Here is a 27,604-nt window from a genome sequence, read left to right as displayed (position 1 = left end):
GTGCCCGGGGCGCCGCGCGCAGGGGCGGGGCGGGGCGGGGCCGGCCGAGGGGGAGGGGCGGCCGCCGCCGCGGTGGCGCGGCAGAGGGAGACGAGCGCGGCTGCGAGCAGGTGAGCGGGGGCGTCCGCCCGGCGGGACAGCCACCGCCCCGGAGGAGCATGAGGGAGTCGGGCGGGGCTGTGGAACCTCGCTGCTGCCTGTCCCGCGCCGGGCACGGCCTCCCCGCCGCCTCCGCTCCGCGCCGGCCGGTGGCGCAGCTCCCGCGCACTTGCGCGGAAGGGGTTGCGCCGGCCCCCGCCGGTGGGGGGCGCCGCCGGCGGTTGGGCTGTGACGCGGCCGGGGCCGGTGGCGGTGCCGCTCGGGCGGGACGGCGGGGCGGAAGCCCCTGGGGCGGGGGTGGGGAGCGGCGCCTCACCTCTAGGGGGATCCTCGGCCCGCGCTGCTGTGGAACCCGCCGGTTGCGGCCGGGCAGGGTTTGCCGGGCCGTGCGGCCGCGGGAGACCCGCCTCTCCGGTACCGCTGGCTCGGCGGCCGCCTCTGAAGTTACGTAAAGCGGCGCCGGCGGCGTTCGGCGAGGGGGACTGTGCGCCTGACGGGCCGGGCTCTTCCCGCCGCGGCGGGACCGTGCCGGCCGCTGGTGACCGTACGGTTTGGTTTTCGTCTGTTTGAGAGCCGTGAAGTCACGGGCAGAGGTAGGCGCCGCGAGCACGTCCTGCTGTGGAGTGGGCTGGGGCAGCCCCCCCCTCAGCTGTGCCCAGTGCGGTGACAGGCTCCTGGGGGGCAGGCATTGTCCCCCTCGGTATGCGAGGTGGGGTGGACGGGCCCCAGCTCTTGAGTTCGTAAACAAGTAGAACATGTTGATTGAAGTGGGCACAAAGCGACTGTTTTTAAAACATTTTCTAAGACCTCGCTCGGCAAGTGGTCTCTGAGCATCCCCCTGGTTCCTCAGCTGCCGTTCGTGGTAGCGCTTGAATCCTGAGCAGCAGAGGTTTGGCCTGAAAAGAGGCATGATACATGTAACCTGATCACAAGTAGTACTGCACAGCTAAAAGTCTTCTAAATCCAATTAGAACTGTTAAGTAAGGATTGCTTTGTTTCTAGTCTATTATCCTTGAAGCGCGTGGCTTGTATGTTCCTCACCGAACATACAAACCATTAGCTTAAAAGGGTTTGGAATGGCGATAGCTGCGAGCTGGAGGCAAACCCTTTTAAAGTGGTTTTATTATAGCTTGTTTGCCTCACCCATAGAAAGGGAGGTAGCTGTTGTAAACACCCAGGAGGACGGGCTGGTGTCACGCTGGTTCGTAGCATGTGACAGCAAGGTTCCTGGGACCCCATCCTGTCTTGTTTTGGATCCAGCAGTTCAATACTTCCAGCAAATGTTCTGTTCTCTTTATTTCACTCTTAACTTACAGTCGGAGATGAAACTAAACCAAATACGGGTTCTGAACAGGAATCAAATTTCTTACAAAAAGTAGGTACGTATCTAGACAGGAAAGGGAGCGCAGGTGCTGGATTGTCTCTTAGGTGTCGCAAGCTATCAGTTTGTTCTGGAAGTTGTTGTGGTGCAGTGATCATACTGGTCCAGTGCAGTGACATGTGAGACCGGTCTGTGGTGAAGCTTGGGTAGTAGCAGGCTGTGCACCGAACTCTCCTCTCCTCGCTGCACCGATGTAAGCAAGGAGCGATACGGTTTGTCTAAAAGTTTTGGGGTTTTTTAATCAGATTATTTTCTGTTCCTTTTATTGCATGAATTGGCAGTAAACGCCTACATTTGTAGAAAAGGCTTGATTCCTAAGGTTGTGACCCTCATTAAGCATTGTATTCTTTTTCTAATGTTTAGCCTTCATAAAGGGCAAATTAATGTAATTTTAAACCCTGTTGTGATTCATAGCATGTAAATGTTTTAGATACTTGGAAATCACTATACTTTTACAGTCTAAGATGGTTTTACAGATGTATGCATATATATGTATTTATGAGTTGGGTAACTTGTAATATCTTTTTATGTTTTTTTTTTCTGTGTTCTTGACCAAAAAAAAAAAAATCAAGTTAAATGATATGGTGTGCCCTTTGCTCACTTGACTGGACGTTTCTGTTACTCAAAGAATACTCTTCTGTTACTCTTCAGAGTTACAGGATTCTGGGTGTGACACTGGCAGTATCAGCTGCTTTTATTTATCTGTGGGTACGTTTACTGTATCAGACTGAGTCAAGAATGTCCTTTAGAAGCAAATACTGTGATCGTTGCCGTTTAATATGTATTGGCTCACAATTTGGGATGGTCTTACACAGCCCCAAAGAAACTAAAACTGGGAGCAGTCCTAATGTAGTCCAGCTGCCAGTAAATGTTCAGTCAGTGGTACCAGTTTTTTAATTTGCAGATCCTTCGATCTGTTGCAAACCTGGGCTCAGTTGCATTCTATTTATAGGGATTTAATCCCCCATCTCCCAGGAACATAGCCGGGTGGGGCATTCCTTAAGGGGACACTCTCAATTCCTTGCTCTGGTAATGTTGCGGAGTCACTGAAGTGGCGAGTGAAAAAGGAGTTACCTTGTTCAGTGTTTTATATGGACAAGGCTATTGCTAGAGAAGATCTACCAGAGTGTACTTCATGTCCTGGTATTTCTATCTCTATTAAAAAAAGTTATTGCAAAGTTTATTGTTCGAGACAGGAAACAGATTCACTTACTGAGATACAGGTGGAAAAAGAGATTTAGATCTTGGTCTACTCCAGGAGAACGTCTTGTCTCCAGGACTTGCTGTGACTCGCTGCTTTCAAGTGATGTGATGCTGAAGCTGCTCAGCTGTCTGACTCGTGGAGTTCAGTCACACAACCAAGCACAGGGCTATGCTGCAATAGGTGCTGCTGGATGGTCCGAATCCTGTGCCTGACCAGCAAAGTTGGTCAGCAAGGGTTTAGGGTAGTGACATTTCTGCTCCCTTGGATGCTGCCGAGTGTTCAGCCTCATCCCTCAGTGCAGGAGAGGTGCTCCCGAGGAGTCGCTGCCAGTTCGGAACTGTTCTTGGTCAAGTTCCATGAGCTTTCTGAGGTACCCCTACCTAGCTGAAAGGAGGAGGAAGTTTGGGGTTTCCTTCACTCAAGGAATCCTTTCAAGAGCATTTCTGTCTTTCTTGTTGGTACTGATTCATGTTGTGTTTATTTCCTTACCTGTGTTCTCTAAGATTTGTTTAGAGCAAGAGAATGAAAGCTCGTTTCGGCCTGGCAATTAGGAAACTCATTTGGTTTGTGCTTCGGTAGATGGTTGATTGTATTTGTGACGTGGATCGGGTTGATGGTTTCCCGTCTCGCAACCACCGGCAGCCCCATGGTTGGTTGGTATACTCTTGGGTGAAATCAGTGGTGACTCAAATCCTGTTAATCCAAGGAGGTACCATCTGATTTGCATCTTGCAAGACCTCTTCTTTGGGGACTTTGTTAAAATGAGCTTTTTTTTTTGGCAATTCAATACTGCTGTCTTAATTTTCTTTTGCTTTTTTTAGAAAAGTGCACACGCGCACAGAAAAGAGAAATTTTGGCTTGAAGTAGTCGGAAAAAAAAAAACCACGAATCTTTTATTTATGTTTTTTCCCTGAACTTGGTTTTTTTTCCCATTTTAATGTGCTGGAATGGCAAACCAGCTGCTATTACAGTAACGCTTTTGATGTGCGTGCTTGTAAAACCTAATTGCTCCGATTCAAGCTACAGAAAATGTGCCCAGTTAACATTGCCAGCGTTATAGGCAACAGCGTTGTTTGGAAAAAATATTTTGCTTTGAAACCAGTTCCATTACACTTCAGTGAATACGTAACAGATGCAAATATGGTTTTCACCTGAGTTGTTTACTGTGTTGTCTTTTGATTCGTGTCATGTAAATGGTTGCATGTGTGTTTGGCTCATGTAGTCCTCTCCAGATATCTTACAGAAGCAATTCTGAGAAAGGCTTTTGTACTGTTTGTACTAAAGAGTCACTAAAACTACACCAGCTTCTTGTATGCCTAAAAATTGCTGACTTTTTCAATAAAACAAAGTAGCACTTAAATAATAAAAGGCAAAAAGATTTTTCAGAATCTTACTTTAACTTTCTGTCATCTTAATTCTGATAGCTGTGAAGACAGAGAACTCCTGTGAAGCTGTCCGTCAAGTTGTGGAGATACAGTTTAAAAGCAGCATTTTATATGAAGCCAAACTCCTTGTGAAAATGTTTAACCGTCAATACTGCCATGGACACTCTCAATTCTGATACAGATTCTTTCAAAGCAGTATCTTAGTGTTGCTTTTGCTTAAAAATTACAGCAATATTTTCTGTCCTTCACTGCAGGTACTGTTCTTGAAAAGAAGAGAAAACATGGCTTATGCAGTGAATGACCCTTAAACTCCTGGACCAGAAACTGAGTTGTTTTCATGAAGGATGGCAACACCGTACGTTCCTGTTCCTATTCCTATTGGAAGTTCATCGTCCAGCTTTACAAACAGAAACCAAAGAAGCTCGTCTTTTGGGAGCATCTCAACGAGTTCCAGCTCCTCGAAAGGACAGCTGGAGGACTCCACAACTGGTAGTTTTAAAAAGATGAGCGTGCCTGACCAGATTGGTTCTACGTCATCTGTGTGTAGCAGTCCGCTTGTGAGGACTAAATTTACAGGTGTGGATACGTCCATAGAATACTGCACTCAGCCCGTAGAAGAAATAGAGCAGAATGCCGATTCCAGGAGCTGGGAAGACCGACCGTCCACGCCTACTATACTGGGCTACGAGGTGATGGAGGAGAGGGCAAAATTCACTGTAAGTGCTGGGGATGGTATAGTATGTACCCATAATGACGAGATAACAGTTGAATGTACTTTGCATTCTCTTTCAGTAATTAATCCAGTTCAGGGGTGCTGGAGTACTTTACAAGTACCGATTTAGCTTCAAAGTACTGCTCTCTGACAGGAGAATGCCGTTCCCAGTATATAAGTGGGAAAATGGAGACTTTTGCCAGACAGTCTTGCCTGTAATTGTGTACATGGAATAGAAGAAATTCGTGCTACTTCAGTATCAATTTCTGCTGGAAAAGTCAGGAATTCCTTGCAAAGTTACAATTCCTTGTGAAATTGAACTTGCAGGAGTTCTGGATAGTTAAACATCTTAAATAAAATGTAGTCTTTTATTCGAAATGAATGGTAAGACATCCTGATATTTGCCTTTTACAGTTATTAGTCACATACAGTGTTTGAATTAAAGTGCAAATGCATAGTTTTCGCCTTCCTGTGTTGCTAGATTTAGTTTCCAATAAGGGGAAATCTGCTCTGAAAACATCAGTGAGATGTCACACATGCAGTATCTCATGGTAAAACACCTGATTGGTATTGATTTGTCTGAAAACGTACTGTAGCTGGCAATTCGTGGTGGTTTGGTTTTTTGTTGTTTTTTTTTTTTTTTTACATGCCATAAATGTATTAAAGCATTTGTGTATTTGGTTTTGTGGATGTGGTTGAAACATTTGTTTGAGATAATTCAGTAATGGGACTGATGGAAGTTGTTTGTTAATAATTATTTATTAATGATGTTAGTTCAGGAGAGCAGCATTAATCATAAATAGGTAAGGAAGTAGCAGACCAACTTCTTTTTTCTTCTGTTTTCTTTTATATTGGAGAAATGTGGTATCTAATGCCCTTATGACAGTGGAAACACTTAAAATTAAGTTCTTTTTTGCAAGGAATTAAATAATGCTTTTTAATTATGTGAGTAATAGTTTGTCATAAGTTTTTCAGTTTCTAACATCTTCATGCACAGTAGCATAAGAGAAGACAGATTCATTTTTTTTTTTAAATGTAGGTTAAAAGATTCCTTTAGAACAATACTTTCAAAACGAAACTAATCATTAGTATTGTTATATTGACAAGGGTTAGTCTGAAAGTATACCAAGATGTACTCCAGTGTGCGTGTAAGATGTTCTTCAACTGTAGTTGCAATGACACTTTTGACTCCTTGTTTTCTGTAGAAAGCCAGGCTACAGTAAACATTCTTCATCCTTAAAAGCTTGGGTGCATCTTTGGCCTGTCTGAATTCACTTCTGTTGCTGCATTTGTCCCTGAAAGTGCATAATTAACTGTTTGTTTTCAGTTGCATGTTGAAAATAGGCGTGCTATTGTGCATTAAAACCAGCAAGTAATTAGTCCTAGAAATTTTGGTTGCTTCTGCAGTGCAAAATCAATGAGATGGAAGACTGGAAATTAAATTGAAGTCTCCTGTAAAAGAGAGGAGACTCAATTGCTGAAGTTTTGTTACAGTTTGTTAGCATCTCATAGTTCCCAAAAATATGAATTGGAGTTACTGAAGCTGGGTGATATACTGACTTCGAGAGGTAGATGGTCGTGCATGTTGGAGTACATGGATGCTGAAGCTTCTGGGAGAAAAACCTAGGCTGAAAACATCTCTGTAAGCAGTTGGTCTCAAATGAGTTAGCGGTCCTGGAATGTCCAATTAGCAATTATTTATTTTTTTTTTTGAAGCCAACCAGAAATGATAATGAGATGCTGAATCAGCCAGAGATTGTTACTACATGTTGGCATATTTTCATTAAATACTTTGTATTTGTGGAATAAGGCAGATCAGGATTGACTGGAATGATGTGAATTCGTTGAATTTATTTGTAGGTTTTTCACAAAACCTTGTGTGAAGGAACTGACAGTTGATTTTGTAATAGGCTAGTTTTTCTGGTTTATTAATTACAAATCTTAAAAAGAAAAAGGACAAAAAGAAACCCAAACTTTTTTCAACTTTGGCAAGAAAACCAAAAACGTATTTCAGGTTGACTGTATTTTTTTTTGGCTAGAAGTGACAAGCTGATTGTGCACCTTATTACAATTAAGTTGATCATAATTTGCAAAGACTTTTTTTTTAAGTTGACTAATATTTACTTGCAAACCATTCAAAGTGAGGGTTGGACTAACTGGATTTTTTTTTCATGTGTGCATTGGTAAGCAATGCCTTTGCAGAACCTTTAGTAGAATACACGACTGGAATAGAATACTGATTAGCAGGCAAGTCTGCAAGCATATGCCAAAGCTTCTTATTCTAGGTTTTGCTGTGTACTAGCAAAGAGCCTTCACAATTTTACATAGCAGTTCTGCTTTATGAAATTTTCATAAAATAAGAGTTTATCCTTTTGGTGTGACAAGAAAGCTAAAATGTTTGCACAAACACACAGAGAATGCAAGACAGAAGAATTAGGTTTTAATGTTGGCTTCCCCGGCATGTCTTGTAGCTTGAATTTTAAAAGCTCAGAGCTTTTCGTTGGTGACTGAGAGATTGCCTCTCCCGCAGTCCGTGACGTCCGCAGATGATGCTGCTTGAAAGCAGAATTCTGTGTTTAAAAAGTAGATAAGTTCTTGCTGAAAAATTGGTTTTAGTTTCCACCAGTGATCTGTAGTTTGTGTAACTGTCTGCAACTTAATATGTTACAGAACACCTAAAATGCTGAAAACAGTCTCACATGTGTAGAGAGGTTGGCTGGCACTGGGGTTATCGCATGCTCAGACTGCAACAAGAAAAATAGATTTATCAGCTGAGACAACCTGCTGTGAAAACATGGAATACTGGAAGAGGTTTTGCTATGTGACAGATTAGAAAATGTTTTAAATAGAATTTGGTTAAATGCCTGTAAGGGACTGTTTATCATTACAATTCGAGAAGTACCTTTTTCTTTCTTGTACTTTCCATTTTTTAACTAGAGCACACCTTGACTGGGAAAGCTAACCCAGTGCAGCTGGGGAGCCTGGTTTTCCTTACATTGGGGAGAGTAAGGCTGTGACACGAGCGCCCTGCTTTCCTGGGCACTGTCTATCATTTTCTAGTTGAAGCTGGGTGTTTTTAGATTTGTTGTGTTCAGGCATTTGAGTATCAGTCCCCCTGAAAGTAATTATTTGATTTTTTTTTTAAATTCTTATCTTATTTATCCGTCGGTTTTTAAATAGGAGAATGGTGCTGCTGTGCTGTTGTCTTGCTAAACCTGACTTGAACAATCCATTACTTCAGTTCCACAGTGCTAGTAGAATCCTTCTGATGCAGTCATCTGAGGATGTGGTTGTATTTGGCCTGGAAAGACAAAACCTAATGTTCGAGACAAATAAAACCAGAGGACAATGTTATTTTTATCCTGCATCACTTTTCCTTGTGGAGCAAGGCAGAGGAGACTCTTTAACACAATATAACACTCAGTACACAATTGTTACAGTCATCTTAAGAACAGATTGGCCTCAAGGATTAACGAGTAAAACTATAATTCAGCAAAGGATAAAGTAGATCACTAAAACATATTTCACTTACCTCTTTGATAGCTGAGACTTGTTTTTTTTCCTAGGGAAGAAATCACGATGCAGTTTCACAAGCTCTTTCATACAGACAGAAAATATTTAAATATATTTAGGAATTATAGAAACTCCTTTCTTTAAATTCTGAAATTAATTTATACTGTTTGTACTGATAATTAAGTTTTTAAGTTTGGAGGCTTTTTATGCATGAGTTTTGTTTCGTTAAAAAGGATAACTTCAGCTTTCCAGCCACTGCAGCGTGAAGATCTGTGCATTTTTCTGATGTTCCTGTTTTTCCACACAGGTATACAAAATACTGGTAAAAAGAAGTCCAGAGGAAAGCTGGGTGGTTTTCAGACGGTACACTGACTTCTCCAGGCTTAATGACAAGGTGAGAATTATACACTGGTAAATTCTTGACAGATTTGCCTTACTCTTCTTTCCTGTTTCATTTTCTTTGTGTCTCACATTTTTTGTCACTTTTTTCTGTTCTTTCTGTTTTTACTGCATGTAAAACACATACCATATTAATGAATGAAAAACAGTTGATTCCTCTTTTTTTCAAAGATACATGAAATAACTACAGCAAGTGTAAAGAAGGTGTTTCTTCATCTGAAGCTGTTAGTGTGCTTCATGCTTTATATTTGTTCCTAGTCTATGTAATAAAGGAAATTATCTCTGTAATTGTTGTATCCCCTGCATGGAAATAGAGCTAGGGGTCTGTGTTGTCTTGCAGGAATGATCCAGTAATGACTTGGTCCTTTTCAGGGCAACAACAAACTACATTTTTCATGATAAAACTGAACTTTCATGAACGTAAGAAGTTCTTTGTATGTTGCTCAGTGTTCAGTTGTTCTCAGTGTCTTTGAAGTCAATTGTGAAATACTGTGTCACATCTTTAAAGCTGAAGACAGACGCCAGGGAAATAGGAGCTCTGGGTCAGCAACTCAGTGTTGTAAAACAATTGAAAGCAACGTTTGTCCAAAAAGCCCAAGTTTTTAATTGGTGAATAGCATTTGGCTAACCCATTTAGCATTGTTTGCATAGAGGCACAGAAGTAGAAAAACAGAATTACACTTTTCTTTGTCCTACTGTCCACTCCTAAGGGTAATCTTTCATTGCGAGTTTAACACATTTTCTGCTGTTATGTCTATTAATCTTCAAACTTGTAACGTTTTAGCTCTCCCTTTTTTTTTACCCATGGGAAGGGATTTTTTTGTATACCTTTTCTTCTCCTTGGATCACTGTGTCTAACCAGCTAAGAACTTGCCTCTGCTGAATTTTTTAATACAGACTTGAACTTACCACTTCTGGGTTCTTGTTTTGACCTATTTGGATATCGTTTAGGCTACCTTTAAAAGAGAGCTCAGTCTAAAACTACCACAGATTGTTGAATGTGAATTAGTTTAGAGAGTTCTTTCTGAAGACATTTCTGTCTTTTAATTCAGTCTACCCTAAATTAAGGAATGCCTCACTATTGGCAAAAGCCTGACTTTTTTTGAGGTGATGATCTTCCAGAGATTTCAACTCAAAGTTCAGAAGTCAAGTCGTACAGCAGTTTGTATGTTGGTCAGCTACGTCGGGTATAGATCAAGACCTGACTTAGATGGATTGACTTTGTGTGGTTATGAGTAGTTTGAAAAATTAAAATGCCACAGATACTCATTTTAGAATAGATGTTTAGATTTTACAAGCGAGGTCCTTAGTCTTTGCAGTCAAATCTTTGACGAAAATCTTTGGCTTCTAAAACAATTATAGGTATTAGGATTTCTGTTTAAAAGGAAGAATTTTATTTTTCCTTTGTGTCACTCTGAAGCTTTTTCATCTTCCGGTATACATCTGAACTTCTATTATGTTACTGTTCTGTAATTCTCTAGAAGTCTCAGAACTATGGTACGTTTCAGTTCCTGGAACTGGCATTTCTCATTACAAAAAACTTAATGTCTTCTGAACTGAAGAGTGGATGGTTGCATGCAGATGTCAGTGGTTCAAAAGACACGGTGCAACACTTGCAATTCCTTGTTCTGTAATGGCAAAGGTAGACATGAAGTTGCATGCATGTATACTTCCAGGATTTTCTGTACCTTATCTCCTAGAAATCCAATATAAACAGGAGATATATACTATCTTACAAATCCTTTTCCCCACCATCCATCTTGAGGTTGGTGGCAGATTATTCACTCCCTGAAGTGGTACTAGAAACTTGGCATTAAGTGCCAACCAAACTGAGTAACTGATCACTATGATAACCATGTGAATCAGTTTGAAGAACTACAGAGAGGGAATAGCTTTTCAGGAAGACCAGGCACAGACAAAAGAGCAGTAAGTTTTGTGTCAATCATATACTTATTTGCCAGTCCAAGCTGAACTGAGTGGGACTTTGGCAGTGGAAATGGAGAAAACATGAGAATAGGAACAGTGTCATAATGGGAATGTGTGTAGGTAGAACCAGGACTAGATGAATGAATGCAGCTCAGCGAAGTCATAGAAGCAGCTCGTGAACTTTGTAATAGTGTTCTTTGTTTGACCTGATCTCTCAAAATAAAGAAGACAAAACAGATAGCTGTAGGGTCCTAGAAAGTGTTTTATACTTCCACTGGTTTCTGAAATATTTTTAGTCAGGAACAGCTAATAAAATAGAAATTAATGAGAGTAAAAGAGCTCAAAACCATGAACTTTTTTTTTAATGAATAAAACCAAGGTTAAGACTTGAAAAGAACATATTTCAGGTGTGAGCAACAAGTTCTTTGAATGTCGAAGCTATCTATTTTCCAGGCAATGAAGAGATTATGAGAACTCCCTACCTACTGAAAGAAGACAAATAGAAGGTGATGTCAAAGTAATCCAATGTAAAGGAAAGATGAGAAATTGCCAGTGTGGGCATGCAAGAAGCCACATAACGATCTCAAAGTCAAAAGTAATTAAAAAAAATATAAAGAGAGATCAGCCCAAGGAGAACATTACAGACTTCTAAGTACAAAGACTAAGGCAGAAGCGCTGAGGTACAGGGTGGACTGTCACAGGATGCTGAGAGCAATAACATTCAGTAAATCATTGGAGACAGAAGTAAGGGAAGGAGACAGTAAAGTAACAGATCCATTGCTTGAGAGCAAACTGTGGGAAGCAAATAGCGAGTGATACAGCAAAGACTGAAATACTATCTTTTGGTGTAATATTAACAAAAATCTTATTCTTAGTGGATGTTGGAACTCGACAGAATTTGAGGGGTTAGGAGCAAAGGCTAAATACAGGCATTTGGCTAGATGCATAGGTTTTATTTGTTAAGACACCTAGTGGATTGGAGAAGTATGTGAAGAATGCTCTTCGATCCTAAAAAATGGTGGGAAAAGAACTTTGTATATTCCTGCTCTGGTAGAGGTGTTGAGCATATAATGAAACAGCCAGTCTTAAGAACCAAGAAGCTAACATTTCTTCCTGAGACTGTGCCTCATGTGACGTGCTTCATCTGTCTCGTGATGATGTAGGGAAGAGACATCTAGGAAACATGCCGGATCCACTCAAGCAATCACAGCCAGCATAACTTGTCTGACCCACAGTTCTTCCTGCTGTGTCTGAGGACTGTTCAAGGAAGAATGCCCCAGGACTGTGCTGTTAAAAATTAGCCTGCTGACAGCAGCTAGCTTTCTCATACTCTCTTCATCCACAAAAGGAGTAATCTGTGGGTAGGCATGCTCTTTCCTGTGAAATAAATTACATGATCTACCTAAGCAGGAAAGTGAAATTACCATTAGGCAGAAATCTGTGGTTGAAAAAGCTTTCCTAGCAGTGGTTATCCATGGTGTCCTCTGCAGCTAACACAGGAACTCATTTTATCCTTTCTGGGTTCGGTTCTAGTCAAGGCAGGTTCTGGAAACTGTATCACTGAAACATTCGTACGAATGTCTTAGGTGTGTGCAGTTCATCCCTCAGAACTTGGCTTGATCCTGTCTTGGGAAAAAGCTTAAACAATTCCTGTGGCAGTAGGAGGAATATTAGATTTTGTAAAACCTGTTTGCTTTTTCCTGTGGGCAGTAAATCCTCTTTGAGATTTTTCTGTGTCAAGCAGCCTTTCTAAGAAAAGGAATCTAAAAATTATTTCTTGTGAAAGCTTTAGTGTTTTTTTTGATATTTGTGCATATTAGAAAAATAATAAATTGGCATCCTTGGACAGGTCCATTGTTATATAATTTTATGCTTCCGTTCACTTGCATGTTTCATTACTGAGTTCAAAGAAACATTCTAGGTATTTCCGACATCGAGTGTACCCCATTACTGTTTAAAGAACTCAAAAATACAATTTTGCGTGTTAGTACTAGGGTTTGAGCCACATCCCTGCATATTGAAATTTTAATACTCTGGGTGTACAAGGAGTTACTATTTACTAGAAGTATCTCGTGCACCTGTTGTAATTTATTCTGCTAGCCCCTCCAAAAGGCGAGTTGCAGAATTGTAGGTCTATAATAAGCTTTTGTATATTTTAATTATATAATACTATTTATCCCTGAGTACTTCAGAAGAAACACCACTGAAATGATAACTCATCTGATACTTCTTACTTTCATACAATTTTCTTATGTTTACTGACTCAAAGGCATTAAATAGCAGACTCGGAGACATTAAGTAACAAAGCAAAGTCTTTCACTCCTACTTTTATATGGTAAATTTGAGAGGTCATTTGGTTGCATAAGGCAACATAACAAGTGACAGAACTGTGTCCACAACTTATGCTGTAATTTGGATTGTGCTTGTGGCTGAGGCTTACCTTGTGTGTGAAAACAGAAGATGGAAAGATCCCGTAATTCTGAGTAAAGTCCACGCCTGTGTCAAATTCAATATTTCATCACGACTTTTTTTCTTGGTTTTCTTTGGCTTTGATTTCTGTTTCAGCTAAAAGATATGTTTCCGGGCTTTCGTTTGGCCCTTCCACCAAAGCGCTGGTTCAAGGATAATTATAATCCTGACTTTTTGGAAGATCGACAGTTGGGACTACAAGCATTTCTCCAGAACCTAGTAGCTCACAAAGATATTGCTAACTGGTACGTGATTAAACTTTGCTTGTGGATTTGGATTTTTTTTATGTCCAAACTCCTCATATAGGCTCCTAGACTCTAGCAGTGTGTCTTTGAGCAAGGTGGTAAAGAATTTCATTAACGTTCATGTCGTGTGTTTGGTCATTGTGTGAATTACTTAGTGTCCTGTTAAATTAATCCCATTTTAACCTAAGCAAAAAAGGGGAATTGCAGTGTTTTGAATTGTATGTGGTTAACTACTAACTAAAAGCAGTAATATTTAAAGTGTTAAACTAATCCCATGTTTACTCCTAAAACATTACTTCCATGTGCTGAATGCAGAATTGATATATTGTTAATTTACATTGAGATTAAATGTTAGGCTTTTGTAATGGAAAATACCTACACTATTATGCAATTAGTACTTAAAATGTGTATTAAACTAAAGGTTTTTAATTTACGTGATGTGATGGTAATAGAAGTGCTTTTATAGGTCACTTTATATGAGTAAATGTAAACGACAAACCAAAAAAAGCTTAGGAGGAGTCTAAAAAACATAATGTGTTTAAGCAACAGAGTGCAGAAGTCTCTTTGATATCTTTTTTCATACGGACATTCAAGTGGATGAGTCTTCCCAAGCTGGAAGATAAGTAAAGCATGATTCTGGTAAATGAAATGTGGAATCATTTTAATATAGGCCAAAAGAGAATTTTAGTAAGCAAGTTGCTAGCGGCAGAGCAGTTAGTTGTAAAAACCTTTTTCAGCACCAGAAATAAAAAAGTTGAGGTTGCTGTACCAGAGATTCTTTAAGGAAGAGAGTCTAAGGAACTGTTCATCTGAAACTTCGTTGAAGACGAAGAGTAAGAAATTCTCCAGAGCAGACAGCATTCCTCAAAAATTTTACAGTAACTAAAATGTAAAATTGCCAAGCTGTGGTGTGAGACCATATCATGCTCATATCTACTTTACTTTTTAGTAGAATGGCTGTTATTACATTTGGCACATTTTTATAAGGCGTTTGACTGTTGAATCTGGAAACTAGAGATTAGTGAGTCAGTCTGACTTTTGGTACTGCTTGTAATAAAAAACCCAAAGTGGCAAGCAGGTAAATAAAAGTAACACTTGGAAAAGCAATAATGTATTTTGCAGAGGGAAATCTAACAAGTAGTGATGAGGGAGCTTGTGTAAAATAGGTGAAAGGCAAGGGGAGAAGTATTGGTGGAAATTTAGGGGTATTGCATATGGAATGCTGGATCACAGTTACGGACCTTGATGTTCAGAATATCTGGAAATTATCTGGAAGAGGGAATGAAAAGTGGGATTCTGAAGTACTGTAGAAGGATCCCAAGGCGCTGAGGGACTAACATTAATTTTCATGTCATGAAGTGCAAAATGGCAGTAACTACGTATGTACAGAATCATAAACTTGATTGTTTTTTACAACCTGAAAAATAGCAGTTCTCTGAATCAGTTCAGTATTCAGTAATAGTCAAAAAGTAGTATAAAAGTTGTTGAAGAGGAACTTGAAAGGAAAAAAAAAAATGTTATTGCTGTGGGAATCTGAGTTGCACTTCCACGTAGTCCAGTGCTAAAAACACAGCATTTGATTTCAAGAGGGTCTGCTAGAAGTACAGAGAAAGCAAGCAAGAACAGATAAAGCTGCAGACAAACTTCTCTGCAGAGTTCTATTCTCTTTAATCTGCCGTCTGGCTGGCTAAACAGGGCGTATGAAATCATTGAGGGGGTAGGGAAGGCGAGTAAAGAATGTTAATATTTTGGGTGATTCATAGTCATCTCTCAGCGTGTCATGCTGAGTTGCGAAGTTTTGTTGTGAGGTGTCAGAGACAGAAAGCTTAAATGGTTTCCAAAAGAAATGGGGATCAACCTGTGAGTTTGTCAGTGGCTATTAAACATGATTACATGGGTGAAATACGTGGCCAAGAAGTTTAAGAACTTCCTGATTCTTGAATTACACAGTAATAGCTGTGCCAAAAAAAAAGGAATTATTCTCTAAATGTCACTTACATTGAGCTGCTGGAGACAGACTAGTGAGTGGGATTGGACTTTTAGTCTGCTTGAATAGTTCTGAAGGCTTTGTGCTTCATGTGGTTCCAGATGATTTGGCATTTCAGGTAGCTTGTTTGTATTTTGATGGAGCTTGGTATTGGGCAAAATAGTGTTTGTCAGCATTTAAGGCAAAGAAAACCCAGAACGACTTTTAGACTTCATCAGTCATCAGATACAAAAGGGAATTTAAATGTTTGTGGAATCAGTTTGTGTTTGGGTTATTAAACAGATAGTTAACTGAAATCTGGTTTTGAGGAAAACTCAGATCTTGGCTGTGTAAGTCTCTGCATGAAGATTAAGTTTTAAAATAAATTTTATAACTTATTGCTATGGCATATGTTCTAATGCTTGGCTCTGGGGAAGGTCTGGATTCCTCAGGAAGTGATTAGAACTAGGGAGATTTAATCTGCCTGATTTTTTTTTTTTTAACCCACTGATCAGAGAACAAAAGTTACTATTAATGGAAAGTAGTATTTGTGCTTGATGTGAGCGGTGGTGAGCAGCTGACCCTGCTTCCTCCTTAAAAGCTCCTCATGGACAGTTCATAAGTCAAGTCAAACTGCTTGGGTCAGGCCAAAACCAAATGAGCCTTTTCTCTTTGTAGAGAAGTCTCTTTTGTTCCTCTTTATGCTCTGTATTATCTCTGAGACGTTGACAGAGGGGAACTCACCCTTCAGGGATAGGAGAGCTCATTTGGTATACCTGGTTTTTAATAAAACTGGATTCAGAAAGTAGTTTAAAGATAAAATATAGAAAGGTATGCAGGTGGCTAAATTTAGTCTGCGTTTTATGGATTTCTTCTCATTTTGGCCTTGTATTGAAGATTCAGTGAAAAATCAAAGTGAAATCCAGCCCCAAGAAAATTTCATATAACCCAGGAAGTGGGAGAAGGAAGTTTAACCTACTAAACAGAAGTGTCATCTTGGCTCTCTTGAGGAGGATGTCAGCTAGCCCAGGAGGAAGGAACCTTGGAAGCCACGTACAGCAACCTGTTACAAGGTGTCAAAGACTTTTGTGATACTTTTAAGGCAGAATTTTCTCCTGTTCGTTAAATGGAAGGAAGAGATGTAACACATGGAGGGCAGATCAGGGTCAGAGCTCTCAGAGTAGCTAGGCTGCAAATGAATGTTTATGCCATCAGGTACGTGTTTTAGATAAAGAAATGATGTTTTCAGTGACTTGTGGCTTTAAGTTTCTTTGCCTCTTTATGTAAAATAATGGATGTACAGCTTTCAGTCTCAAGCAGTTTTGAAAACTGTAGAAAAAGACAGTTTTCTGTAGCAGCTGCAGGGAAAACAAAAAAAATGGGTTTGACCTGTTGTAAGTAGATGATACATGTAGATTGGATGTTTTTGCACATTTGTTTTTCTTGATGTTTCTTTTTTCACTGACAAGCATTACCACGTGTTAGGCCATTTGAACGTTACCCTTTAATAACACAATCAAATTACTAGCAAAATGTAGAAATCAAATACTTAGAATATGTTTGAACTGAGCTATGTGAATAAGGAGGAAGATAGTGAAGAAAAACGATGAGCAGAAGTGTTTCCACGTAATGAATTCTTCTGCATTAATCATGTGTGAGTTCTGTCAGTGTCTTTATGAAAAGAACAGTTCAACCATTAAAAAATGGACTCGAGCACCGTGTTGGAAAAGGGTCGCTTCAAACAGATTAAACTATTCAGACAGGAAAAAAACAACCCGGCTCTTCTTCTCAAAAATGTACTTTATACGCCTGAGTAAGTTGTCATTTGGTTTGAGGTTGTGTTTTCTAGTCATTTAACTATTGACTCCTTACCATCAATTTTTGTGCTAATTGGAGTGATAATCTTGGTTTCGGTAACAGAAATTTTTTATTTATTTATTTGAGCACATGGGAGAAGCTGTTTTAATAGTACAGGTTTAGGCTATGGCTTGCACAGATCATGGATTGATTAATGTAAAACAGCGGAGAGGGCTTGAAAAGGAAGGTTTTATCACATTTGTCACATAGATAAGTGGGGAAAGGAACGATCATGATTATAGGAGAAATTTTTTCAGGATAATGTAAAGGGTGATGAGGTAAAAGTGGATACGAAGACAAGAATTCTCACCAACCATTGGCCAAAAAAACCCACTTGAAAGCAGGCTTACAAAAATCCAACAACCAAATAGAGATTCAATGTATTTTAGATTAATAATCTTCAGAGCCTTTTCTAAAACTACAGGTGATGGTATCATCAATTAGTGTTCACTGAAGAAATTTCTCTCCTCATTTTGCTTGCCGAACCTGAAGCTGTTTGATTAGATTGGTAGCTGGGTAAAAAGTTTCCTTTCTTATGTTTGTACTTCGCATCCACCTCAAATGCAGAGAATGAGCAGAAAATTACTTCCTTTTGCCCTCACCTTCCCATGGGACTTAGAATTAGTTTGGACTCTCATCTTTAGGGCAGCGAGAAGGGCAAACAGCAAGCTTGCTACTCTGGGCTTTGGGAGAGCAGAATTCAGCCTTTTCTGCTTGGTAGAGTACCGTGGGATACAGCCCTGGAGGCAGGAGGAGTCCAGGAAAGTTGGTTAATGTTCAGGGATCACCTCCTCCAAGCTCAGGAGCGATGCATCCCAATGAAGAGGAAGAACACCAGGAGGGCTGCCTGGATGAACAAGATGCTCCTGGACAAACTCAAACACAAAAAGGAAGCCTACAGAGGGTGGAAGCAAGGACAGGGAGCCTGGAAGGAATACAGAGAAACTGCGAGAGCAGCCAGGGATTAGATTAGGGAAGCTAAGGCCCTGATAGAATTAAAGCTGGCCAGGGACATCAAGGGCAGCAAGAAAAACTTCTGTAGGTGCATCAGTGATAAAAGGAAGACTAGGGATAAAGTGGGTCCTCTCCAGAAGGAAACGGGAGGCCTGGTTACCTGGGATATGGAGAAGGCTGAGGTACTTGACAACTGTTTTGCCTCTGTCTTCACCAGCAAGTGCTCCAGCCCTCAAATCACAGAGGGCAAAGGCAGGGACTGGCATAACGAAGAACCACCCAGTGTAGGAGAGGATCAGGTTCGAGACTCTCTAAGGAACCTGAAGGTGCACAAGTCCGTGGACCTGATGAGATGCATCCATGGGCGTTGAGGGAACTGGAAAGTGAAGTGGCCAAGCCACTATCCATCATATTTGAGAAGTAGTGACAGTCCAGTGAAGTTCACGTTGACTGGAAAAGGGGAAACTTAACTCCCTTACTTAAAAAGGGAAAAAAGGAAGAGCCGGGGAACTACAGGCCAGTCAGTCTCACCTCTGTGCCTGGCAAGATCATGGGGCGGATCCTCCTGGACAATATGCTAAGGCACATGGAAAATAAGGAAGTGATTGGTGACAGCCAGCATGGCCTCACTAAGGCCAAATCGTGCCTGACAAATGTGGTCACCTTCTACGATGGGGTTACATGGATAAGGTGGGTAAGGGAAAAGAAACTGACGTCGTCTGCCTGGACTTGTGCAAAGTATTTGACACTGTTCCACACGACATCCTTGTCTCTAAATTGGAGAGACATGGATTTGATGGATGAACCACTCAGTGGATAAGGAATTGGCTGGATGGTCGCACTCAAAGAGTTACGGTCAATGGCTCAATGTCCAGGTGGAGACCAGTGACAAGTGTTGTTCCTCAGGAGGGGAGCAGCACTGTAACATCTTTGTCAGCGACATGGACAGTGGGACCGAGTGCACCTTCAGCAGGTTTGCCAAGGACACCAAGCTGTGTGGTGCGGTCGACGCGCTGAGGGAAGGGAGGCCATCCAGAGGGACCTGGACAGGCGGGGCCATGCAAACCTCATGGAGTTCAACAAGGCCAAGTGCAAGGTCCTGCACCTGGGTCAGGGCAATCCCCAGCACAGACACAGGCTGGGGGATGAGTGGATCGAGAGCAGCCCTGAGGAGAAGGGCTTGGGGTGCTGGTGGGTGAAAAACTGAACGTGACCCACCAACGTGCGCTCGCAGCCCAGAAAGCCAATTGCATCCTGGGCTGCATCAAGAGCAGCGTGGCCAGCAGGTCGAGAGATGGGATTCTGCCCCTCTGCTTCGCTATGGTGAGACCCCACCTGCAGTGCTGCCTCCACCTCTGGGGTCCCTAGCACAGGAAGGATATGGACCTGCTGGAGCAGGTCCAGAGGAGGCCCACAAAGATGCTCAGGGGGCTGGAGCACCTTCCCTGTGAGGACAGGCTGAGAGAGTTGGGGTTGTTCAGTGTGGAGAAGAGAAGGCTTTGGGGAGACCTTACAGTGGCCTTCTGGTACTTAAAGGGGGCTACAGGAAAGGTGGGGAGGGACTCTTGATCAGGGAGGGTAGTGATAGGACAAGGGGTAATGGTTTCAAATTGAAAGAGGGGAGATTTAGATGAGATCTTAAGAAGAAATTTACTGTGACAGTGGTCAGATGCTGGCACAGGCTGCCCAGAGAGGTTGTGGCTGCCCCCTCCCTGGCAGTGTTCAAGGCCAGGCTGGATGGGGCTTGGAGCAACCTGGTCTGGTGCAAGTTGTCCCTGCCCATGGCAGAGGGGTGGAACTAGGTGATCTTTAAGGTCCCTTCCAACCCAAACCATTCTGTGATCTTCCATTTTTGTGCATTCATTGCAGTAGGAGATGCTATAAAGATTTATAGTAATGAGTGCAAGCACAGAATTGCTGATAAATTCCTACTTGCTAATTAATTGTGAGCACAGTATTCTGATTGGAGGTTGTATATAGAAGAATGACTACAACAGAGCAGGAAAGTCTTAAAAGGTGGTTGAAGGGACATGTTTGGAGATGTTGAAGTGTTTTGTGAAAAGTAATCTAAATTTGGAAGAATGCATGAGCAAGATGCTCAAAATACTCTGTAGTAAACCACAGGATTACACCTGCTTCCTTCTGGCTTTTGCAAGGCAGTGCATGGAGGGGGATGACAACTGTTACATGATCTTACGCAATTTTAAGGTGAATGCATGGGCTTGAAGTGTATGTTTAGAGTTGCCTGTGTAGTATATCCATGGCACACTAACCTTGTCACTACTTATTCTTTTATAACTTATTATTCTTATATATCTTTTTTAAAAAGTATTTACTGTGTATGTCAGTGGATTATGATCTTAACAAAATAGAGGCATGGAGACACATAAGCATGTTTCAGTACCCGTGCTTAGTTCCGCTGATGTTTCCTGAAGGGATCTGCATATGGACTTTAGCAACATACTTTTTCATCTATCTTTTAATATTTATTTTTCACCGGGAGAATTTTTCAAACCTCTTGGTACCAAAGTGATGAACTTGCTTGTCAGTTGTCAGGTAGCAGCAAATTCCGTGAAGATTTGAAAAATCATGTTCTAAATTGACTTACACTCTGTTTCAGAACTGTCAACTGTACTTGTTGAACTTCTCAGTCACATTGAAATGCTCTCCCTGGTGAACACATGCAACTGAGACTTAATAGCTTGTTAGCATTATTTTGAGTACTTGGGAGTAAATTTGAGGATAGATGGTTTTGTCTCTTAAAGAAATACTGTCCTTGTATGATCGTATGTAAGTGTTGCCTTTTTGTACTTCAAGTAATTTACTCTCTTTTATTTGGTAAAGTCTTGCAGTGAGAGAATTTCTTTGTCTGGATGATCCTCCAGGTCCTTTTGACAGTCTAGAAGAGAGCAGGGTAAGTGCTATGTAACGTGATAAAAACAGAATGGGAAAGGCAGTGGTTGTTGTTAGAATATTGTAAAACCTGCTGAAGCATTTGGAATGGAACGTTTTTATTTCTGTTCTTTCATAAAAATTTGCAAATGGATGTATTCCTAAACCTGACACAGTGTGATTGGTGCACACTAATAATCTTTGACTGCTCTACTTCCTCGCTATCCCAAGATCTGATGTCTTCCTTTTTGCCTTCGATGACCAGTGGATGAAATTTGTTTTTAAGGGAACTACTGAATATGAGGAGAGTTTTTCTAGGTTTACATTCAACATGTCGCAAGACTTCAGGTCTTGCTGTAAAGTGTTTCTTGCTCTGAAATGTAATGAAAGGATTAATTTTGATCGCAAAAAATAGCATTCATGCAGATAATTAAGTAGTGCTGTAAAACAGCAGCCTTTCAACACACGTATGAGCATGTTGAACAGATGACGCTGTGCTGCAGCCTGCTTTCTTAGAAGTAGGTTTCACTGGCATGCAGAGCCGTACAGAGTCTGGCTAGAACAGCTGGTCTCAGTTTTCTTGTTTTATAGAATAGCAGTGTGGTTTGGAGTTGCACGTACATTGCTAGTACTGTAGAAATTACGAATGTTAAGTGATGCTCCTTCAACTGAATTTATATTGACCAGTTTGTTTTGTGTGTAAGTGGGAGTGCCTTGGCTCTTGTTACGTTACTGCGGGTGTCTGAATGATTTAGTATGTTTTTTGTTACGAGCTCGAGTTTGGTTTCTACACAATCACTTTTCATCGTAGCTATTTAAGTTGGTGACATCGCTGTTGGCAGGCTGGCTTTTTCCAGCCCTCGGTCAGCAGCCTCCACACCAGCGCTCTGTCACTTCCTGCGTTCGATGGATGTCGCGTTATACGCTGGCTCTTCCCGTTCAGTTGTGAGGTTGCCCACTGGCAGATTCACCAGCGTGCCCTAGGTACACCCGTCACGCCCAGCAGAGTGACACACCGCACTTAGTGTGGCTGAGTAGTTAATTGTTCTTGGCATTTCAATAACTTTTTCAAAATGGCTTTGTATTGGTCCTTTGACTCTGGCGGTTGTCAGATTTGTAACAGCCCTTTGGCACAGAACCGTACCACCCTGTCTGTATCCTGGGTGAGGGAAGAAGATGCACTTCATCCAGCTATTCCTGGCGTCTTGGGAATAATCCGATACTTTGAAATCGACTTCCAAGTCATGTGAAAGCCAACCTTATATGAGGGGAAAAGGGAGCAGGGAGTTCAGCTGCTGTTCCGTGTGGGCGAAAAGGTTCAAAACTAGGGACTAGAAACCTCTCTCAAACCTCTTTGTCTCTCTTGTTGTGAGACAAACAAATTATGCGATGGAGTATTTGTATTGCAGTTTAGCATAAGAAATTCGTCGTTCAAAGCAAAGTGGCGTTGTTTTATTAAGGACAGAACTTCTTTTTTAAGGTTTATATATCTCTTTATAGTAATCAATACAAAGAAAAGCAGCTGCAATTCTGTTACGGGTTGATATTTCTAAAAGAAAAATCAATAAAGGCAGTTCGCTGAAGTTAAATGGAAGATGTTCTTAAATTTGTCTTTTAGGCTTTCTGTGAAACTCTGGAGGAAACAAATTACCGTCTGCAAAAAGAACTGCTTGAAAAACAAAGGGAGGTTGAATCACTGAAGAAATTGTTAAGTGAAAAGCAACTTCATATAGATGCTGTTGAAAGAAGAATTAGGTATGTAGAAATTGTATGGGTTTGGGGAGTTGCTTTACATGAAGGCATTCTCTCTATGTAGTCACGAGCACCACTTTAAATGTATTCTTGGAAACAATTTTACCTATGTAACCACACACAAGGCAATATTTTTCAGTAGGCTCTTTCTCATATGCTGGCTAAAAAGCTGTTGTTTAGTAGAAATGACTGAGAAACTGTTGTCCCGTGTTTTCTAAAGTAACGGGGATTGTTTCCTAATCCTTTGAGTCCTGTAAAGATAAAGCAAAGACTCTGTTCTGCTTTTGAAATGCTGGATGTGTGAAATGCCCTGCTAGAGATGAGCAGTGGAAAAATTGCTTTGAGTTATAAAGTTCTGCCTGTACTCAAAGCTTTGACAGAGCATTGTGATGAAGCAATTGTATGTCTGTATTGGTGAATTGCCAGGAAGGATGCAGCAGATAGCGTTTGACTGGCACTGGAGACTGCCCATTTGAATCCAAGGAAAAATGGGGGAGTTTTTTATTTTTATTATAAAACTTCATGGTGCCTGTCTCCTTTCTTTTTTTGGTTTGTTTTGTTTTTGGGGTTTTTTTTGTAGCAGGCCCAGGACAGTTGATGTTGGGCTACTTGGTGTCCCACTAGACCTGCTCAGTTGTCGTTGTGGCGTTTCCTTAGGAAAAGAGTAAATTCCCATCGTCCCTTTAGAAGTCATTTTAATAGTGCTTGGGTTGTTGAATCTAGCATGTCCAGGTCGACTAACAAATCAGATCTTTGGGTAGAAGGTTTAAGTGAACTACATTTGGAAGAGGATTTAAATGGAGTTGTTGTGGCTTATTGAACACTGATCTGAATGTCACGTTGAGTTTGTCAGTTACTCCTGGCAGCAAGTAATAGCACTTGAAAGATGCTTCCCCCATTTGACAAGAAAGTTGTGACTTACTGCTGGCTTAAATAGTGAAATAGTCAATAAAAACTAAATAACTCACATTTGGCTGAAAAAGCATGATAGGAAATTCTGTGTGACTAAAAGTAAGAAGGCATGAGTAGCAAAAAGGATTTTATTTCTCAGTACTTTCCTGAAGATCCTTTTTTTTTTTTTTTTTTTTTTTTAAATACACAAACACCCTGCTGGTTTCCTAGGCATTTGAAATTACTGAAAGTCAGCCAAGTAGTGTCTGAAGTCTTGATGGAAAGTAACTTCTGTGACTTTTAGTTGTAAAAGTTACCTGGTAAACCTGTGACCTGGTTTAAGAAGTTGAGCTTGTCTGATGGGAGTTGAACCCAAAAGGAAGGGGTCTATCTTTGGCTGTGTTGAAGGGGAATTTTGATCTGATGGCCCAACAAGAATAAAGCGTCTTCTGCTGGCCACTCTGAAGGCCAGGTGCCTAAAATGCCTGTGAGGTAGGAGAGGACAGTCGGACAAGGCTTCAGACTTGGGTGCTGGATTTGGCCCAAACACAGGCAGTAGTCCTGTTAGAGAATGCCACTGACATGTTGCTGAAGTGTGTGTGTGTTAGAATAAAACTATAGAAACGTAGTAATTAGAGCAGTTTCAAAAGGGGGTGGAATACAGCGGTATCACTTTCAACACAAAGTCATTCAGAAGCTTTTCTTTCCAATTCAACTGGCAGCTTTCGACACTAAATTGATTAGGTGTTTTCCATGCAGACCAATACTTGGGAAACAAGGCTTTTCATGTTGTTTTACATGGCCATGTTCCTGTTTGTAGCCAGGTTGGTCGGGCTGCCAGCCCCTGTTGCTGTTAAGAAAAAATTACCACCTCTCTCTTTATCATTAATGGGAAAATGTATTCCTCTGAAACTTACTGTGTGACTCTAAAGTTACAATGAGAAACTTGGGAAAAAGTGAAGAAATTTTTTTATCATGCTGCCTGTCTTTCTTCGACTGTGTTTTGGTGTTAATCCTTCTGCCATCTAGGCAAGATGTGTGTGCCTTCGATCAGCTGCTTGTAGCTTCTTACCTAGAGTTGTAATCGCTCCTCTGGGACGTGAATTTTGTAGAGCTACTGAATTGTGATGCAACCAGGGGATTGGATTTAGTTTAGCAATAAGAAGCTGGAGCAAATAAACTGTTTAAATAGCTCCAGTGCAAGCTGTAGTAATAAAGGCAATGGGGCGTATAAGAGTGAGATTGATCGGTTCCCAGAAAACCACAAAGTTTAAAATGAAACCAGCAGCTCTTCAGTGATCGATGGTTGCGGTATGGATTGGCGGTACTCTGTTCTTATCTGTTGTAGGGATTTGTCTTTAGGAAAAATGACTCGTCAGATGTCGGGAGAAGAGAGCGAGTGCAGCGGTGAGGTGGAGTCTTCTGCAGTAGAAGCAGACCAGGGTACCCTGGGTGAGGACAGCTGGTAAATACTGTTGTTTCACTTCTCATGTATTTTAGGTTTTCTTAAAGTATGTGTTTAAATGTTTGGTCTTGTATAAATTCTGAACAGCTGAGGAATTCAGCATTTTACTGCACCTCTCTGTAGCTATGCCACATTTCATAAAGGCCCTCAGGATAGCTAATTTTAGATCTGGGGTAAACGGGAAGTTGAACAAGCTTTGTAAATGTCTTGTGGATTGCAGGCATAAAATGACGATGGAGAATCATATTTGTTTCCATTTGACAAAGCTTATTGATCTGTTGTTGCAGCTCAGATAAAGATAACCATGAGGCGTGCTGGAGTGGCTCTTTGGCTGAGAATTCTGTACCAGAAATTGAAGTTGCCGAAGTAGCGTACACTGCTGATGGAGAAGAATAGATCAGGAGCAGCTGCTGCCTTCTGGGAAAGGTTCCTGTTTGGGACGCGCTCTGTGGGCAGGGGCATACAGCAGCTGTGAAGAATTTACAGCAAAGAGCAAGAATGCACATCTTGAATGTTTACATAAATCCTTACAAATTATTAACATAAGAAATATACCCAATGCTGCTTTGATTTCAGTTTCTATCTAGCCTTTATATATTTAATATATTAAAGTCTAATAAGGGCTAAAATCAGCTAAAGTTTAGATAGCGTATGTACTCAACTTGGCTGACTTTCCTAGCAGAGTGACGAAAGCCTCACCTGAAATCACCAAACACATCTAACTAGTGTGTTGTGTGTTGCCACTGAAGTGACACATTTGATGTGTTTATCTGTTTGGTATTTGTGTTTTCATATTCTTATAGCCATAAATTAATGCTTGTTGAAGTAAAAATGGACTCATCTTACATTTAATAAGAGTGTAGAATGTGGTGTTTTTAAATTCTAAAGTTGAAGAATATTCCTCTGGAAATTTTAATGCAATGCAATAGGAAAACTTACAGTACCAAGAGAAAAAGTACTTACGCAATGGGATTATAGTTGGACATTTTAAAGAAAAAAAAACCTGGTCATTTTTGCTGAAGGAGCTAAAATGAGACCCCCAAAACACTGTGTATTTTCATCCCAAGATGGCATGCTGTAATACTTTCTGTTTGGTAATGCTGCTTTGAAAATCTGGGATACCTTTGCTATATACCCGCGTAACAATAGAATCAGTAAGTTTGCCTTTGGCTTGGAACACTACCTCTTACCATCTTGCTAATGCATCCATGTTTGTTTAAAAATATTCCAGATTCTGTGGAGGTTATTGAAAGACTTATAAAGAAGCCATATTTTTTCCTGCACAGTCCATAACTAGATTGACTCTAGTTGCAATGTATTTTTGTTTCAATATATTGTACACGTGGGGATATCGCCACATGTTCTATAGCCTATTTTTCGAAATGTATTAAGACAGGAGATGCACTTTATAATTAAGACTCCATTGTGCCAAGTTCAGTTGGCTAATTGGTTGAGAGAGGGGAGTTGCAGGGAGACGGTTATGTAGTGCCTTTTTGTATTTTACGTGTTCATTACTGCAGAATTTTGTTACAGTGCTCTGGGTCAGCTCTGCAGGATCCTTGATACAGCTTGTGTTCCGTTCTTCACTTATTTACTGAAAGTGCCTTGTTTTATTCTGCTTTTCCAATAGGAAGAATGCCGCTTTGTTTTAATTTTTTTTTTTGTCCTATACCACCCACGTCGTTTAATGCTGTTGATATGCAGTGTCTTTGTGCTGGAGTTTTCAAAGGGAGCTTTGTACTCCGGGTTGCGCGTACAATGGCCTTTGTGCAGGACTGTATGAACCTTCCTGGTGAAATAAAACTTTGGACAAAACACCTGTCGTCTTTTTTCCATTGTAGAAACAGCAGCTCGATGCCTTGTCCCGTAGAAGGATAAATGCTGTTAGAAAGAGACATTTCTTACCTCAGTGACTTCCTGCAGTTATTCAACTTTTGGGCTGAGATCTGTTTGTCTTTGTACCAAAAATTGTCTGCATGCAAATGAATGAGAATACTGTAACAAGACACCAGAAAACTTACTGTACTTCTGTTGAAGATTAAAATAAAAAAGGAACTAGTCTTTTTTTTTTTTTGTATGTCCTGCGTAAATCCTCACCACTGTTGAGGGAACTCAATAAAGTTTTGACACCTTACTGAAACTTCATGAAATCTTTTGTCAGATGTCACTTACTTATTTGAAAAGAAGATTGAACTGTGTATATTAAAACAGTGTTAGGTTTGCAACTGTAAATGTTCTAAAAACCTTGAAAAGGTGCTTGGGTTATACACGCTAGGGATTGCTGAAATACTTGAGGTAAATCTGTGCATCTGGTCACTGAAGAAAGCATTAATGTCAGGGCAAAGGAATCAAAATTTTGTTGTGCTCTGTCTTGAAGGTTTATAAGATATTTTGCTGACCTGAAATACTCACTATGTCATGAACAGACACTGTTGTTTAGCAGGACCTTGCCTTTTAATTAATTTGAGCTGGAAAATGTGAATTTGTTCAGCAG

General features: G+C 40.7%; 1 protein-coding gene across 2 annotated transcripts; it reads left to right on the top strand.

Moving 5' to 3' along the window:
* Window positions 1–93: 93 nt before the first annotated feature.
* Window positions 94–26,925, top strand: SNX16 (sorting nexin 16). 2 transcript variants are annotated; one of them, XM_086465410.1, is made up of 8 exons: window positions 94–110; window positions 4,324–4,785; window positions 8,602–8,688; window positions 13,185–13,333; window positions 20,955–21,024; window positions 22,621–22,757; window positions 24,994–25,110; window positions 25,398–26,925. In XM_086465410.1, exons 2-8 carry the CDS (start codon window positions 4,414–4,416, stop codon window positions 25,504–25,506), a joined length of 1,041 nt encoding a protein of 346 aa, XP_086321536.1. In that variant the 5' UTR covers window positions 94–110; window positions 4,324–4,413; the 3' UTR covers window positions 25,507–26,925. The 2 variants fall into 2 exon arrangements, with proteins under 2 accessions (XP_086321536.1, XP_086321537.1); XM_086465411.1 differs by lacking the exon at window positions 25,398–26,925 and having other exon boundaries at window positions 25,008–25,088.
* The last annotated feature ends 679 nt before the right edge of the window (window positions 26,926–27,604 follow it).

This window comes from Leptosomus discolor, chromosome 5, assembly GCF_034619465.1.
Source record: "Leptosomus discolor isolate bLepDis1 chromosome 5, bLepDis1.hap2, whole genome shotgun sequence".
In the NCBI taxonomy this organism is placed as follows: Eukaryota; Metazoa; Chordata; class Aves; order Leptosomiformes; family Leptosomidae; genus Leptosomus; species Leptosomus discolor.
This window is presented reverse-complemented; position numbering and strand designations above follow the sequence as displayed.